Source organism: Chaetodon trifascialis, chromosome 16, assembly GCF_039877785.1.
Source record: "Chaetodon trifascialis isolate fChaTrf1 chromosome 16, fChaTrf1.hap1, whole genome shotgun sequence".
NCBI classification, from domain to species: domain Eukaryota; kingdom Metazoa; phylum Chordata; class Actinopteri; order Chaetodontiformes; family Chaetodontidae; genus Chaetodon; species Chaetodon trifascialis.
In genome coordinates, this window is record NC_092071.1 from 2,805,936 (window position 1) to 2,820,982 (window position 15,047).

The 15,047-nt window shown below is 48.5% G+C and overlaps 1 protein-coding gene across 2 annotated transcripts in view; it reads right to left on the minus strand.

Moving 5' to 3' along the window:
• The window catches only part of tmem132e (transmembrane protein 132E), a 309,085-nt gene that overhangs the window by 90,535 nt on the left and 203,503 nt on the right, over nucleotides 1–15,047 (minus strand). Inside the window, exons 1-2 of one of the 2 annotated variants that reach the window (XM_070982217.1) lie at nucleotides 7,085–7,285; nucleotides 5,547–6,513 (exon numbers count right to left, since the gene is read on the minus strand). In XM_070982217.1, coding sequence (XP_070838318.1) covers nucleotides 5,547–6,513; nucleotides 7,085–7,163 — 1,046 coding nt within the window. In that variant the 5' untranslated portion in view covers nucleotides 7,164–7,285. Of the gene's footprint in view, nucleotides 1–5,546; nucleotides 6,514–7,084; nucleotides 7,286–15,047 lie in introns of those variants that run through there. The other variant, XM_070982219.1, reaches the window with a different exon arrangement.

The window sequence follows — 15,047 nt, forward strand, 5'->3', positions numbered from 1 at the left end:
GGGAGGGCCGACGCTGACGGCGACAACGGGACGCCGAGCGGAGCGAGAGCGCAGAGCTGGCAGGAAGCAGAGGCTGAGGTCAGGAAGTGGCCGCGTTCCCTACGAGGCCCGAGCATCCACATCGCTGCCGGGTGGAAGCCGCCGCTGCTGAATGTGGGTCACTCTGCCTGGCTTCCACCGCGCTGCCTCTCCTCAAGCCTTCATTTGGAGCCAGGGCATTTGAATACTGCATGTTGTACCCAGGGCTCTGGAGTACCGCACCGTTTCCAAGAGCCGTGCACGTACACGAGGACAATATGAACAGAGTTTGTGTGTGTGTGTGCGTGTGTGCGTGTGTGTGTGTGTGTGTGCGCGCTGCAGCGAAAATGGAATGAGTCACCAAAATCTAAAGAGGCGGCTCGTCACTGACTGCATTTTCCATGCATGCGGTGACCTAGCTGCTGTTTAAAGTCTTACTCAGGTTAAGCTACTTACATGACCCTTTACAGTCCCGCAACGACGGCGGCTTATGAATAAACCAGTGAACACGATATTTCTGAGTCCCCGTGAGCTGCAGCTCTGTGGCACAGCGAGGTTAGTTAAAGTGCAGCGGAAATGACGATCGCGTCGTGGTTCCCGCTCGCCTCGTAGTTTTCACAGGTGGTCAGGATTAAGAAGCTCACGTCCTGCCACGTTGTTTAATAACACAAATGCTTTCCGGCCGATCAGAAATCTGTTGACGGTGCGGTCAAAGCACAGCACGGAGCAAATCTGGAGATTTGAGGGAGATGACGCCGTGAAGACGCCACGAGCGGTTCAGAATCATCTGTTAGCCAAAGCTTTGTAGTCAGTAGGAAAGTTAATGTGTCTTTGAAGCAAGAGAGACAGAAGAAGAAGAAGAAGGAGACGAGCTCGCATTTCAGAGACGGACTGATTTCTCTTCAGCGCTGCCTCACCACAATGTGGACTTACAGTGATGCACGTGTGCACACACACAGAGTCTATCTGGATATTTAGCTGCTAAATGCTGCACTTTGCTCACCAGCTAGCCACCAGCTTGGCCTGTCTGCCGCTTCAGGGGTCAGGGGACGGTTCTCTGTGGGTTTATCACCTTTCACATGACGTGTAGTCATTTGAGCAGTTGTTGATAGAAAAATCTTGATTAATGAACCTTTACGAAACCACACGTGAGCCAGAATCTAAGGCTGATTTTCATGGCAGTTCTGAGCAAAGTCAGAAATCACAGGCTGGACTTGCTGCCGTGGACGTGATGTCAGGGCTCGGCGTAACGTCAGCGCTTCAGAGGCCACGTTAATAATATACTCCGAGCTGTTTGCCACTTTCTGCGTGTTACAAGAACACGAATTTGCAGCTCATTTAGATCAAGTAGCGGGTGATTTGTGGCTGCGCTTGAATGTGACAACTTTTTGTTTTCTGTCATCACTCATCTTAAACGCTGACAGAGCCGATCTCACAGCAGCTGCTGACTGCCGTTCAGCACGACGCGAGCCGCTGCGAGTTTCAACAGAAACAGATGTTAAACAACAGTCGCAGAGATGCTGATTGAACTCAGTGTTTGGTCAAATATGGCGGCTAGCATTACTCCAAATAAATACAGGTTTTCCAGTTAATACTGGTTCTGTGCAAACAGGGCTGACCTGATGACAGTTATCATGGGCCGCCTGGCTTATGTCCTGTCAGAGCGCCACAAGGTGACGAGCACAGCTTCGTTCATGTACCGGCTGCTGATGGAGTCACTGCTGCGTCGTGCATCGGCAAATACTTCAAATGATTAAAGACTTGATTTGAGAAACTCCTGCAGGAAGGCAGCATCATCCTGCAGCACGACGAGCAGAGCACGCCGGACCACGCTCAACACAGCGACGCATGTTATTAACGTGCCGCCATGGTGACTGACTTTGACACGGCACTACTCCCCGCCCTGACGCGCGCTGACGCAGGTGCACACGACGCAGACAGCGCCGCCGTGGCCGCCAGGAAAACTAGGGCATATTCCACAAGTGGCCGGGCGCTGCCCTCTGTCTGCACGGCACGCCGTCATCTGCAATAACAAGTCAGAGATCTTCAAAGCCGGACGGCTGAAAAAAGGAGGAAAATCGGAAGGAACGAGGCAAAGGGGGAGTCAGAGGGGGCCGCCTGATTCATCTTTAAAGACGCTCCTTATTGCATCTTTAATCATCTTCCTCGATGCGCGGGAACGACTCGACAGTCGGCTTCCAGAACTATTGAATTCACACCCTATTGAGTGGAGTCGCTCAGGAGGCTCGAACCGGCTTTCTTCTCCCTGCCCCGTCTCTTTTCTAACTCTCCTGTTTTATCACTGCTCATTTCCATCCCTGTGAGGGGCTCAGAGAGGCAGGCTGCCGAAGAATGGCAGTGGTATACGGATGCTAACGTGGTCAGCTAAATGTTTCAGGAGGCAGGGGATATGACAAAGCCTTCCCCTTGTACTACAAAGCCTCGCTGTAACTTTGTCACACAGCGCCTTGACTGACAGACTCCCAAAGCCACTCTTTCCTCTGATTTAATGAAACTATTTTGTAGTCTAGATTTCAGATTAAGGCATACTTGAGTGGAAGTGGAGAGCTCTGGCAGGCAGGGGCTCTGTGTTATTGTGAGAGGAGAATATCATGAGTGACGCTGGATCATGGGTTCTGCAGAGGGGAGTGAAAATGCTGCTCTGATGGCGTGAAGACAAATGTTTGGGATTCCTGGGGGCTGGGACTTTGATAATGAATGGTTAAAAGTCGGCGCTACTGGCTGCAAGATGGAGGACTGTGAGGACACACACACACACACACACACACAAACCCACATCTGAAGCAGATCTCAGCTGCCCACAGAACCAGAAATTACATGACCGAGTGAGAAATGGGTCAACGCGGCCTTTGTTTCAGCTTCTCAAAAGCAGTTTTTCAAAATAAAAGAGACTCATTTCGCCGTAAATGTACATCATCTGAATTCTGATTGGCCGACGCCGAACGCATTGTGGGGTTTTGTATTCGCAGAGAACAGATGCAATCACACCACCGCACAGTCGAGACGCCGGCTTCATTTTGCTGATTATTCATGAAATTACACAGAAGAAGTCAGAGAATGATTCTGGTTTAAAAAAAGTCCTAATCAGTGTTTCACATCAGATGATTACTGTGGTCTCCATAGAAATGTGCTTGCAGGGTGACGCAGGGCAGGTTCGCAAAGAAACTGTTATCATCAGCAGAGAAGTGCAGCGAAATCACAGAGCAACAGTCCAAAACTGCACTTGTTAATTAAATGTTTGGCCATCGTTCATGAGCTACTGTAATTTCCCAAAGGATATGATGTTAAAATACTCTGTGAGGTTTCATCAGGTGGAGTCGAATCTTTCAGGTCGGCGATACAAAAACAGCTTTTCTGCTCATGTTTTTAGATAAAAGGAGGAACGGGACCTGAAATCAAACCTGAAATACAGTAATATCTGCAGCATGAATGCATCAGTAAGCTGTTGTTCTTGTATTAGTGGGCTATGAGATTTACAATGAATCTCTAAGACTGAATCACTTCTGCAGGAGAGATGATGGAGGTTAATGAGGGATTGAGCTTTAATTAATACCTCACAAAACCTCTAAATCTAAATCTGTATTCACTTTAGGTTACAGCGATCCTATTCAGTGTGTTTCATCACTGTCGCCGTGTTCGTCAGTCAGTCGGCGTTTCCATCCTCCCCGCCGCCTTCACGCCTACGAGCTGAGAAACACTTACTTTCCTGAAGCTTTGTCAAGTGCAAATAATCATTTATTCTCTAACCCTGAACACAACCGAGGAGAGGAAGGAAGTGCAGAGAGCGGAGCGCCGAGCTGAGCCTCACGTTCCCTCGGCTGTATTTCAGGCAGTGGGGTCAAACTCACAATTTAACATCGGCAAATATTATTTACTGGAGCAACCATTACGGCCCTGAGACGGTTCTAATGTCAGAGAGGGTGAATATTAATGAAGAAAACTTTAAAGCTGCAATTCAGAGATGAGACAAAATTGCAAATTCATAGTACAGCATGTAGTGTTAAGATCCCAGTTTTTGTCCTAACTGGCAGACCACAAACCAGCAGCAGGTGTGCAGGTCGACCATGCTCCCGCAGCGTCTTTCAGGGCCTCAACAGGAAGCTGCTTTCAGCGAAAACGCTCCAAAAACCAACTGTACACGACGACTGGGCACCAAACAGCTGACAGACACAGTTAGCAGCTCGCTAACGAGCACAGAGGAACATTCAGCAGCCTGATGTTTCACTCAGGAGACGGTAGAGACCAAAAACAGAGCTAAAAGACAGTTTTCCATTTCAGCTTTAACAGATGATGGGCGATGGAGTAACTGGGAGTCAATGGGGAGTTCCTCGAGTTGAACCCTGATGATACTCTGACATACAGATCTGTGCATCAGAAAGCAAACATGGCTGCAGATCAGACTAAATGTACACAAACAGCCTGCTTCACTCTCAGCTACACGGACACGGGTAAGATGTCGCTGCCCACACGGTGGATTCAGTTTGTTGTGTTCTACAGTAACGCTGCATGAGCACGAAGCATCACTGCAGCCAGGCTCGTGTTAAAGCACAACCATTAACTGGTCAAACTGGTGCTGGAGCTGGAACCGCTTTGAGCAAACCGTTCGTAATATTCTCCCGAGAGAAACGAGGAATCTGTGGATTTTAAGCTTCCAATTGAAAAGGTGAAGCTCGCGGCGCTGCTACATTTGAACCCCGTCGCCTCCTCTTTATCGTACCTGCGCTTAATTACTGCCAGCACATCACTCGGGCCAGTGAGGGAGAAATTAATGAGGAGGATGAAACATGTGATTACATGCTCATTTGGCTCTCAGACCTAAAAGGAACGTAAATGGTATGGCTGCAGCACGTGTGCAGGAAAGCCCAGGGCGGAGACTCCAGCGTGGACTGAATTATGAAACCAGCCACACTTCCGTTCACATCATGATCTTCTGCTATCGTAAAACGCGACAATTAATTTTGAGGTAATGTTAAACACCTTTATCTAATTATGTCGCTCTGAATAAAGCTGCTTATCGAGACATCCAGTGCGGTGATAATTGCTCCATTAATGGACGGCCATGTGGACATGCATATCCTGTATTTCCTCGCCTGTTCACCGGGGACCTCACAGGATGCAGCATTCACACCGCGTAGCTTTGTTTACATGCTGTCTTAGCGCCTTAAGCCGAAACCCTGGACAAATTGCAGACGATTATGCGTGAGCCTAATTATAAAGGGAGATGTAAAACTGCAGTTTATGACATGAGGGAAGTGACTAATGTTGGCCGAGGTCTACTGGGAGCATGATCTATTCATCAATAATTCCTGTGTACATGATTGCATGGAAACATGGAAAATCACGGAATGAGCTCGCATGGAAACAGTTTGATCATGTTTTTTTCCCAGAGGGTAGATGTGTGAACATAAACACATTAAACATGACATTCAGGATGGAAACTGAATGAATCTGGAGGAAATCAGCGCACACACACTAAATCATCAGGATGCTTTTCAAAGATGACTTACTTGAGGGTGAACTGCTCCACAGTGGAGTTGGGCATCAAGTAGAGGAAGATTTTGAGGGTCTCTCCAGGCTTCAGGGGCTTCTCGGGCAGCCTGAGGAACATGTTCTTATCTAACTGCTTGTCCACCAGCAGCTGCTCTTGACTGGCCTGGTACAGGCTGATGCTCCCGATGCGCAGCAGGGGGTGCTGTGACGGAGGTTCTCCCCTGGAAACACCACCACCCCTGTGACCCGAGCCCTCGCTGCACTCCCCTTCCCCGTTAGGCCCGTGGAGCGTGTAGTAGAGCTCAGCCTGGAGGGTTTCACTGGTGAGTCCGTCCAAGAGCCCCTCACTGGAGCCTTTCCTCCGACCCAGCGGGGCCACATTGGTGTTAAACCAGGACGGCGGCAGCTCCAGCTGGGCCAAGCACTGCGCCAGGTTGCCTTTCATGCGGCAGGAGGTTTTAATTTCACGGACATCCCGGAAGGCGTGCAGACGGACGCAGGGCAGCTTGTCCTGAGCCTTGAAGTCATCCCAGTCGCGGCCGGCGATGTAGAAAAACACCTGGACTGTGGGGTTGTTGGAGAAGACCCGAGCCTGGACAATGAAGGCCCGCACCTTCCAGTTGACTGTCAGCTGGCCGGGAATATCCAGCGGACTGGCCGGCTGGAGCAGCTCCTTGGACAGGGCCTGGTCCCGGGCAAAAGGCCCAAAGCTTATGTTGATGGCAGGGAGGTCTTTTGTCTGGAAAACCACAAAACTCTCAGAGCGCTGCAGCGGGTGTCCAGTGCTGGGACTGCTGCCGCTCTTACCGCTGCCGCCAACCGTTTGTCCTGTGATCTGAGCCTCCCGCAGAAAGAAGGCCAGTTGTGCATTGGACATTTTGAAGTTGGCGGGGAGGTACACATTGGGAGGCGAAGGGCTGGCTGTCATCGGTGAGGAACTGAGGAGGGCATCTGAGCTGGTGGGAGAGATTTTACCTGCAAGAGCTGTGAAGAGAGGAAGGAGAGGAGGGAGGTTAGACCTTTAAATAAAGTTTCTCTTTGTCTTCAGAGAAGACATAAAGAGGGCTAAGTGAACAACATGGTGAGCAAGGTATGAGCAGGAGGTCGCAGAGGGCTGCTTTACTCAGTCAGCCGTAGAGAAGAGAAGGGGAGAAGGTCAGCGCACACTAATCAGATGATAACTGGTCAATACATGTCGAACATGCAGAGCACAGGCTGTCCAATGAAACGCGCCGCTCACATTGTCAAGGTGCGCGACACGTGATCGCCATCTGTAACGCAACGCCGCACTCAGCCAGCATTCGGCCAGCCAGCGCACATTCAACAACGTGAAGTGGAAAACGCACAAAACTCACGCACGAGTCTTTTCAAATGGACAAAGACACAAAGCACACGGAGGTGAGCTACAGCTCGCGTCTGAATAGCCTTCACATCCATCGTAATGCACTGCACTTGTTGAGAACAACAGATCGACGCTGCTTTACACCCAAGTTACTACAGAGACATCAAAGTGGAGCAAAAGCATGGTAGAGCAAACAGAAGAAAAGTGACATACTTATCAAAATTACCCAGAGCTGAGCACAAAAACACAGTTGCCTGTCCCCATGGTCCAAATCATAGATTAGAAGTCCCATATTCCAAATGGTTTTATCATTGAAATCGCATCCTTTAAAAGTGAAAAAAATCAAGATGAGCCTTCTGAAAGGAAAGCCTCTTCAAAAGGTTGCGTTACTCAGCGGGCACTCCACAGAAGTTTGCTTCTTTTTTTGGTTTCTCTTTAGAAAATCTCTGTCATGAGTTGCAAAAGAAGAATAAATGAGGGCGAGGAAAGAAAACTGCAATAGCTCCAGCGGCTCTTCACTTGGCCCCGTTCTTGTTGCTGGCTCCAAAGGCTCCACCGAGCTTCTTGAACTTGTGCTTGTCTGATTCCCCGTGGTGGCGTAGGTCCTGGTGTAAGCGTGGTTCAGCCCCACGCAGCAGCTCTTTCACTCCCAGACTGTGCATGGCTCCAGGACAGGCTCTGATAGACAGGCAGAGCCTCCTCCCGGTTGGTGGGCTGAACGGGAACTATAGACAAAGCCTTTGACGCCGCCCCATCTTGCCACACCTAGTCTCTAGTCTATAATCACCATTTTAGCTCCCGGTCAGAGCTGAGACACACAGTCCTCAGAGGACTCGACTTACACCACACACACCGGCACCCACATGGAGGAGAAAGAAATAACACTCTGCAGCTCGATTCATCCTCTCCCTCTGGACGTGTTCGGGCAGACTCTTATGTGTGTGCATGCGAGTGTGTGGGGCTGTGTGTGTGTGTGTGTGTGTGTGTGTGTGTGTGTGTGAGGTGGGGCGGGGGATGGATGTATTGCTTGAATGCCTCCAGGCAGAGAGAGAGTGAGTAAGAGAGTGAGAAGGAGAAGGGGAGAGGGAGGGATTAGGTAAAGATTATTGATGAATTAGCCTAGCTCCCCTTCCCTTCTCCTCCTCCATCTCCTTCATTCCCTCCCCCTCCCCTCCCCCTCCTCCTCCCCCCTTTCGTCTGCTTTAGCCCCATGAGAAATCCATGAGAATGAGGGGGTACCAGCCGGAGGGGGAGGGGGATCTGGACTGCCTCCCTGCTTCACTCACATGTGCCTGGAATTCCCATAATAAAAGAGAGAGGGATCCATGGATGTGTGTGCACTTCTGTGTGTGTGTGTGTGTGTGTGTGCGTGTGTGTGTGTGTGTGGGCCCCATAAACTGAATGGCAAACAGTGGGGGCAACAAAAGATGAAGCCCCAGCCGGGGGAAACATCCCGCACTTACAAATGAGCAGTCGTAGCCACAGAGAAGGCTGAAGGAACTATAACGATGAGAGAGGCTACTTAGACGCCGTCTAATCTTCATCGACCGAGAAGCTCTCTACCTCACAGGAATGTGTGTGTGTTTGTGTGTGTGTGTGTGTGTGTGCGTGTTTGCAGAGAAGCTGCCCTCGCCTTGATCAACACGAAAAGCGACAAATGTGCACAGCAATCCACAAACTTCCTTAAGGGCTCCTCCGCCAGAACGGCATCTGCTTCGCTCTCCTGGGTCCAAACGCAGAGCAACAATTCAAAGCTCCCACCGTTTCTGTAGGTTTTACCCGTCGAATGGCAGCGTCACAAAAATGTGACTTTCTGCTGCCAACCGTGGCCTCGGGAGGGGACAGAACACGGGCCTCACGTACTCATGCATACTTACTGGATATGTTAATATTAAACAGGCATCTTATTTCAGCCGCTTTGAGCTCGCTGTGACTTTACTGCTGTGTTTAAGAGGCGAGCAGATATTTGCAGACGTCTCTGCTTCATCCCTCTCCACGTCTTCAGGCAGCGGCAGCCCACAGCTCAGAGGGACCTTGAATCTCCAGACCAGCTGGGACTCTTAAAACCGACTGCCTCTGAACGCTACTGTCGAGGTGTCCTTGAGCAAGGCTCTTAAAGGAATGTGTCTCCATGTGCTCCACGAGCACCTGCTGCTGGCCAAACAGCCCAAAACAAAGTGCTTTCCAGCACGCTGCTGTTTTTAATGCTAATTTAGCTTTTTAAAGCGGGTTGCTTGTGACTCGCTTCTGTTGACTGTTTCTCTCTCCTGCATCTGTTCTATAAACACCGGGAGGCTGCGGGGGCACATCAGGGAACGTGAGGTAAAACTGACTCCAAACAGTTTGCTGACATTATTTGAGCGTCTGCGAGCCAATAACAACACACTCTGATTGTTTGTATCATCAGCGATGTGCAATATGAAGTAGCTGCTGGATCAGCAGGAGCAGAAATGTAAAGAGGTGAGTTTTGGCAATGAGGAGCAGTTTCCCCAGGAAACTGCAAAAACACCCAAAAACAACTCAAAGGGAGCAGATCTCCTCACAGAGGAGGAACCGAGGCTTGGTTCATCTATACTTTTTGCACAATTATCCCGGCTTGATGCTGGATATTACCTCAATATTTACTGGAACAAGATGTAAATCCTCTGAACGCCATCAGAACATTTTACACTGCGTTGGTCATGGAGATGCGTTTTTAATTGCTTTGGGTGTGCTGGCTTTGGCTGGGACTATTCTGGACGTTTTAAGAGAGTCTGCATTCATGCTTTTAACAGATTATGAGAGATTTCCATGAGTTTTTGGACCACCGGGTCCCATCACTGATTTTTCCACCTTTCACTGTGAGAAATGTTCATCGAGTCCACAAATGAGCTGTTTCCCTCTTTAATAACAACAGCAACAGAAATCTATTCCCACTCTCGCTAATGCTGCATGGGTTAGCGTTAGCGTGCGCGTGGAGCCTTCCGGCGCAGACACATGATCCCACAGTGAAGTCATGTTGTGCCTGAAGGTCATCTGACTGCTGCCCGGGAGTCTCCTCATCCTGTTTGAAAGCAATGAAACTGAACTGTGACAACACACGCAGTGAATGCCATCAAACAAAACAAATCCTCGCCCCTTCCTCTCCGCCCCGAGGCCTCATGGTGTCATCTGAGAAGGTGATCACGGCTACGATGCATCAGGGTGCTCTTGTCTCGTCTCAGCCTAACAACATGACGAGGTGGGTGGGTTTGAGGGGGAGCGCGGACACAGATGGGCTTCCAGTGTGAAACCCTATCGCCTTCCTCTTCCACTTGATGTCCTATTAGACCTCGGGCCAAATTGAATTGAATTCTCTTCCTGTTGTGCTCCCATTACGTGAAACATCTGCTCTGTGTGTGTGTGTGTGTGTGTGTGTGTGTGTGTGTGTGTGTGTGTGTGTGTGGCAGGGGAATGAGTGGGCGTCTAGTCTAAAGGCACTTTGCATTCATCAGATTACTTCGTCTGATGTCAATTAATGAAAGCATCGGGCCACTTTGAGGTGAGGCGCTGCTGTTCTGCTTCTTACTGTTACGCCAATAACATTCTGCAAAGACAGACGCTCAACACAAGAAGAAGAAGAAGAGGAAGAAGAAGAAGAAGAAGAAGAAGAAGAAGAAGAAGAAGAAGAAGAAGAAGAAGAAAAGCAAATTATACCACTGATTTCTTCCACTGGAGAATTTAGTCATCAATCCACTTATTGGAGAGAGGTTTTTTTTTCTGCATTTTAGGACTAGATTAACTTTGAAGCACATCCACAACAAGCTTTTCTTCTCAGAGGCTAATGCAGGAAAGCTTGTGAGCAATGAATTTGTTCTCATTCGCACAAAAAGCAGCAGGTTGAAGCTCAAATTCTACTAAATTCAGCGGCTCTGAACAGACGCATGGCTGCTCCTGCTGAGGCAAACATCCACAGAGTCAAATATCTGGATGTACCTGCAGTGTATTCCCTGTATGACACACTTTTAACACAAATAATCCACTTCAACACACCCCTCTTTGTCATTGCCACCAGGTATGCTGCTTATACATTCAAATGGAGAAGCATCTGCTGTTCCCTCTCAGCAGACTGAGGCGAAGAAGCCGCGCTCCATAGTTAAATGAAACACTTAACTGTATGTCTCGCTGCCCATACGCAAGCTGTCAAACACAAAAGCCGGCTGCCAAGTCAAGAGGAAATATATAGAGAGGATGTCAGGAGGGCAGACATCTGATCTTGAGAAAGAGAAGTGCATAAATGTCTCTTCAAGTAAAAGGTCAGGGAAAATTGTAGAGAGGGTTTAGAGAGAGATGGAGCATCCTTACAGCATCGCTAATGTTCCAGGCCCCGGGTTTCCCTATCGATCTTTACCCTTTGCCCTTCATTCTCTCCCTCCTATTACTCTGCTGCGAGTATCACCGCACTGCTTTTACATTTGTACCGGTGACATAACACCTTTCAGTCCTCTCGGCTTCATGCTTACTGGCTATCACCCTGAATCACAGCGTGAGACGACGCTTAGCGCTTGTTGCACTTTTTCTCGTCAACTTTTAATTTCTTTATTCGCATCCCGCTTCTGCTGAGAGCAAATAAAGGCCCAAAATCTAAAATGGTTCACATTATCATTCAATTAGCTATCAATGTAACACAAAGTGCAGATGAAAAGGTGCGTTAGCCCGGGGATGAAGGCTGTATTAGCACTTGAAACACTGGTGGAGTCCTGTTTTGGTCTGTTTCCACCTCAGTCAGACTCCAGCTGGATTATCAAACTGTGCCTGCATTGATATTTCATCAGTTCTCATGTATATGGAGATGACGTTCACAGTCCAGCCGCACCGGGGAAGGTTTGTCCAGTCCATGTGTTTGCATGCAATCAGGTCACTTTGGTGATTCGCAGCCAATCAGCCGTCCTACGTTCCACTTATATTCTGCTGCATTAGATTCCCCGCAGCGGCGACGTGAAGTCTAACACATTTCCATCAGATTAACCACATCTAAGATTTGAATGAGTGTGTCAGTAATCACATCATGTGCACCAGACATCGCCGTCAAGCTGAAACGCAGACAGAGAGGACGGTCTGGCTCGCATCACCAAGCGTCCACCTGCAGCGTTTAGCGTGTGGACGCACCGCAGAGACGCGACGGCTGACGGTGAATTTACAGGAAGCGCTTCAAAGCTACGTCTGTTCGATCCTTAAATAAAAAGATTTCTCTCCTGGTAAATATGCTACTGATAGTTTTGATGACGCATCTTGAGCTTGGTGGAGCGCTCATACATTTATCAGATCAAATCAAACAGGCGGCGCAGCAGCGTCGCAGATGGAGGTGTGTCTGAACAACATCACAGGATCAAACCCAAACTGACCGAGCTCTTTTAGTCTGTCCCTGAAAAAGTTTATTAATGCTGTCTGTTGTCCACTAGTAATCCTCTTAGTCTCCTTGATTTTAAAAACAAATCCTTTATGGAAATGCCTCATTAATATTCTCCTATCTGTCTGTGAACACTGCTCGACCTTTGCAGCTAATTAGGCTTTAATCTGGTGCTTCCTGTATGTACAGACGACCTCATGAATCTGTGTGTGGAGCCCGTTATCACTGCAGTATCACTGCTCATCTTTCTGGGAAACACCCATGAAATGAACTCTCCAAAACAGACACCTGTAGATAATCTAACAGCTCTGAAGGCCTTCAGGGTAACTGAGCCCCGACTGCCCCCGACTGAGGAAGCGAAGGGTTAATGATCTGAGCCCGGCGAGTCCAACTTCCTCTGGATAAAGAGATCCCCGTGTGGGCTTTAGGAGACAGTTCGAAACTTGCCCTCAATTTCCAATCAATAGCTTCCTGTGGCAAAGAAATGTCTGAAACAAGGATGCAATTTGGTTGATCTGCAGGTCTGGAATACTGAGAAACGACGGTTTTCTCTGCAGAGGAAATTTAGGCTGATGAGAGCGTCGCGTTTCCACATTAAACTCACAGTGCAGCTTTAATGAGGCATAATTTGCAGATTAAAAAGGAAGAATATATAACCAGTGTGACAGCATCAGTGGGAAACGGAACACTTCATCATCGATCCTTTATATGCACTCATAAAATCATCCATAATTTATATGATCAGTCGGCCTTATCTGGTCCAGCAGAGGCTGTTTGGATGAAGCAACAACCGAGGTCTCCTGATTAAAGAGGGTTCATCCACGGACAGCACGCTGACCGACAGACAGCTGTCCCACATCAAATATTCACCAAGCAATTAGTCAAAAGCTGAGGAAGTACTGAAGGGTAAAAGGTCTAAAACAGTCACCTTCCCTCCGCCGAGCGTCGAGCCTGCAGCACCGAACCTTCAGCCTCACGATTTGAGGCTTTGCAGCTCTATAATTTTTGCTGATATGAACAAACATCAGTTTCTCTCCGCTCAGTCGTTCCTCCTCAGTCTTCTCCTGAAAGCTTTTACACGCCTTTACGCAGAATCGCATCAGTTCCACACTGAGATCGAGCCGTGTGGTTGTCAGTTCAATCCAAACAGAGCTCGCCGGCGTGGCTGCAGGTTTCAGGCCCTGATCATAAATGAACCGCGGCTCTATGACTCTGCATCTTTTGGTGTGCAGTTCCTGCCGTTAAACGCAGCCGCTGGCTTCCGTTCATCCCCCTGTGAGAAGCGGCGGCTCGTGTAATCCATCACGGCGAACTTATTTGTCATTGTCACGTTGCCGTTGTGCGGTAATGCAGTTTTAAATGCAGGCTGTTTTAAAAGGTCAGCGCTGCGTGACCTCATGATGATGATTTAATTTGGGTTTTTACTGTGAGAGTCGCAGCTAATAGATTTTCACGATTCACATGTCGAACACTTTGGTTTCTCATCTTATATTCTGGACCGTACAGTGACATTACTTCATGAGCCTTTGTTCATTTTACGGCTTTTCTTTTCTCGTTTCGCCTGTTTCTCCTCATCACTGCCGGTGCCCTCGGTGAAGGCGTTACATCTGAACCCTTGCACAGTTTTCTGAATACATTAGGAAGCCGAAGAGGTCAACAAAGACGCTTTTAAATTCAAATTCAGTTGGCATGGGACTCACCAACAACTTCAACAACTACCAAAAGCTGAACCTCGCCGTGCGAAGTCGAGAGGACCACGGAGGGCTGGAGAAGAGGGGCGCCCCGCAACCGCAACCACACACTGGAGCTGACCTGCGAGGCTGCAGATGCTTGCTACGTGGAGTCAGGATGCGCCTCAGCTCCCGCGGCGTCCAACATGGCCCCCGCCTTCTGTCTCTCTGCTGCCGAACGGAGGCTTGTAGGCACAGGCGCTGCATGCATTAGCAGCGTATTGATGAAAGGATGCAAATGCCTGGAGGCTGCATGATCTGTGCCTCAATACGATCTGAGGCTGATGTAATCTATAGGGCTCCAGACAACAGGGTTTCCCATAGGGGATACTCTGTGTGAGGTAAGCTGAGCCTCACACAGCCGCCGCCGCCGCGGCGAGAAAAGGATTTCCTATATGAGAGGATTTACTGTTTGGATTCATCCATCGGCTGTGAAAAAGTTTGTTAATAATCCTTTAAAGTCATCTCTGTGGTGTCTGCATGCTGTTCATAAGTTCCCTCCTATACATCATATGTCAAAATCATGTGCAATTAAGCCATTTCTGGTCCAATTGGCCTCTTTATTGTCTTGTTTTGGTTAGTTTTACTGTTTTGTTGATTGTTTTAGATTTTAATCCTTCATCCTTCCTCCATCGTCACTCGCCTGTTAAATCCCATCACTTTTACAGATGCAACGACCTAATTTCCCCGTGGCGATCAATAAAGCTTCATCTTAGCTTTTTTTAATGGTGCATTATAGACATTTTAATCTAAAATGATGACATCTCTTTAAACGAACAGGCCGGGCTTCTCGAGTAAGCCACACACGCACGAAGCAAAAATATCCGAAATGATTTGAATGAAAGAAATACATCAAGTAACACCCATAAAAATGAGAGAGTGTGTTGAATCACACCGAATTTACCCCCATTTTCCGCCATCATTTTGACCGATCTGTCAATGGCTTTGCCCCGAGCAGCGCGAGGATAATGCTGATGCATGCAATTCCCTGAGACAAGATAGCTCTCACATTATTTGGCACATCATTCACAGACGGAAGTTAACTTCATGTGGAAGGATCCTCGTTTCATAAAGTCTC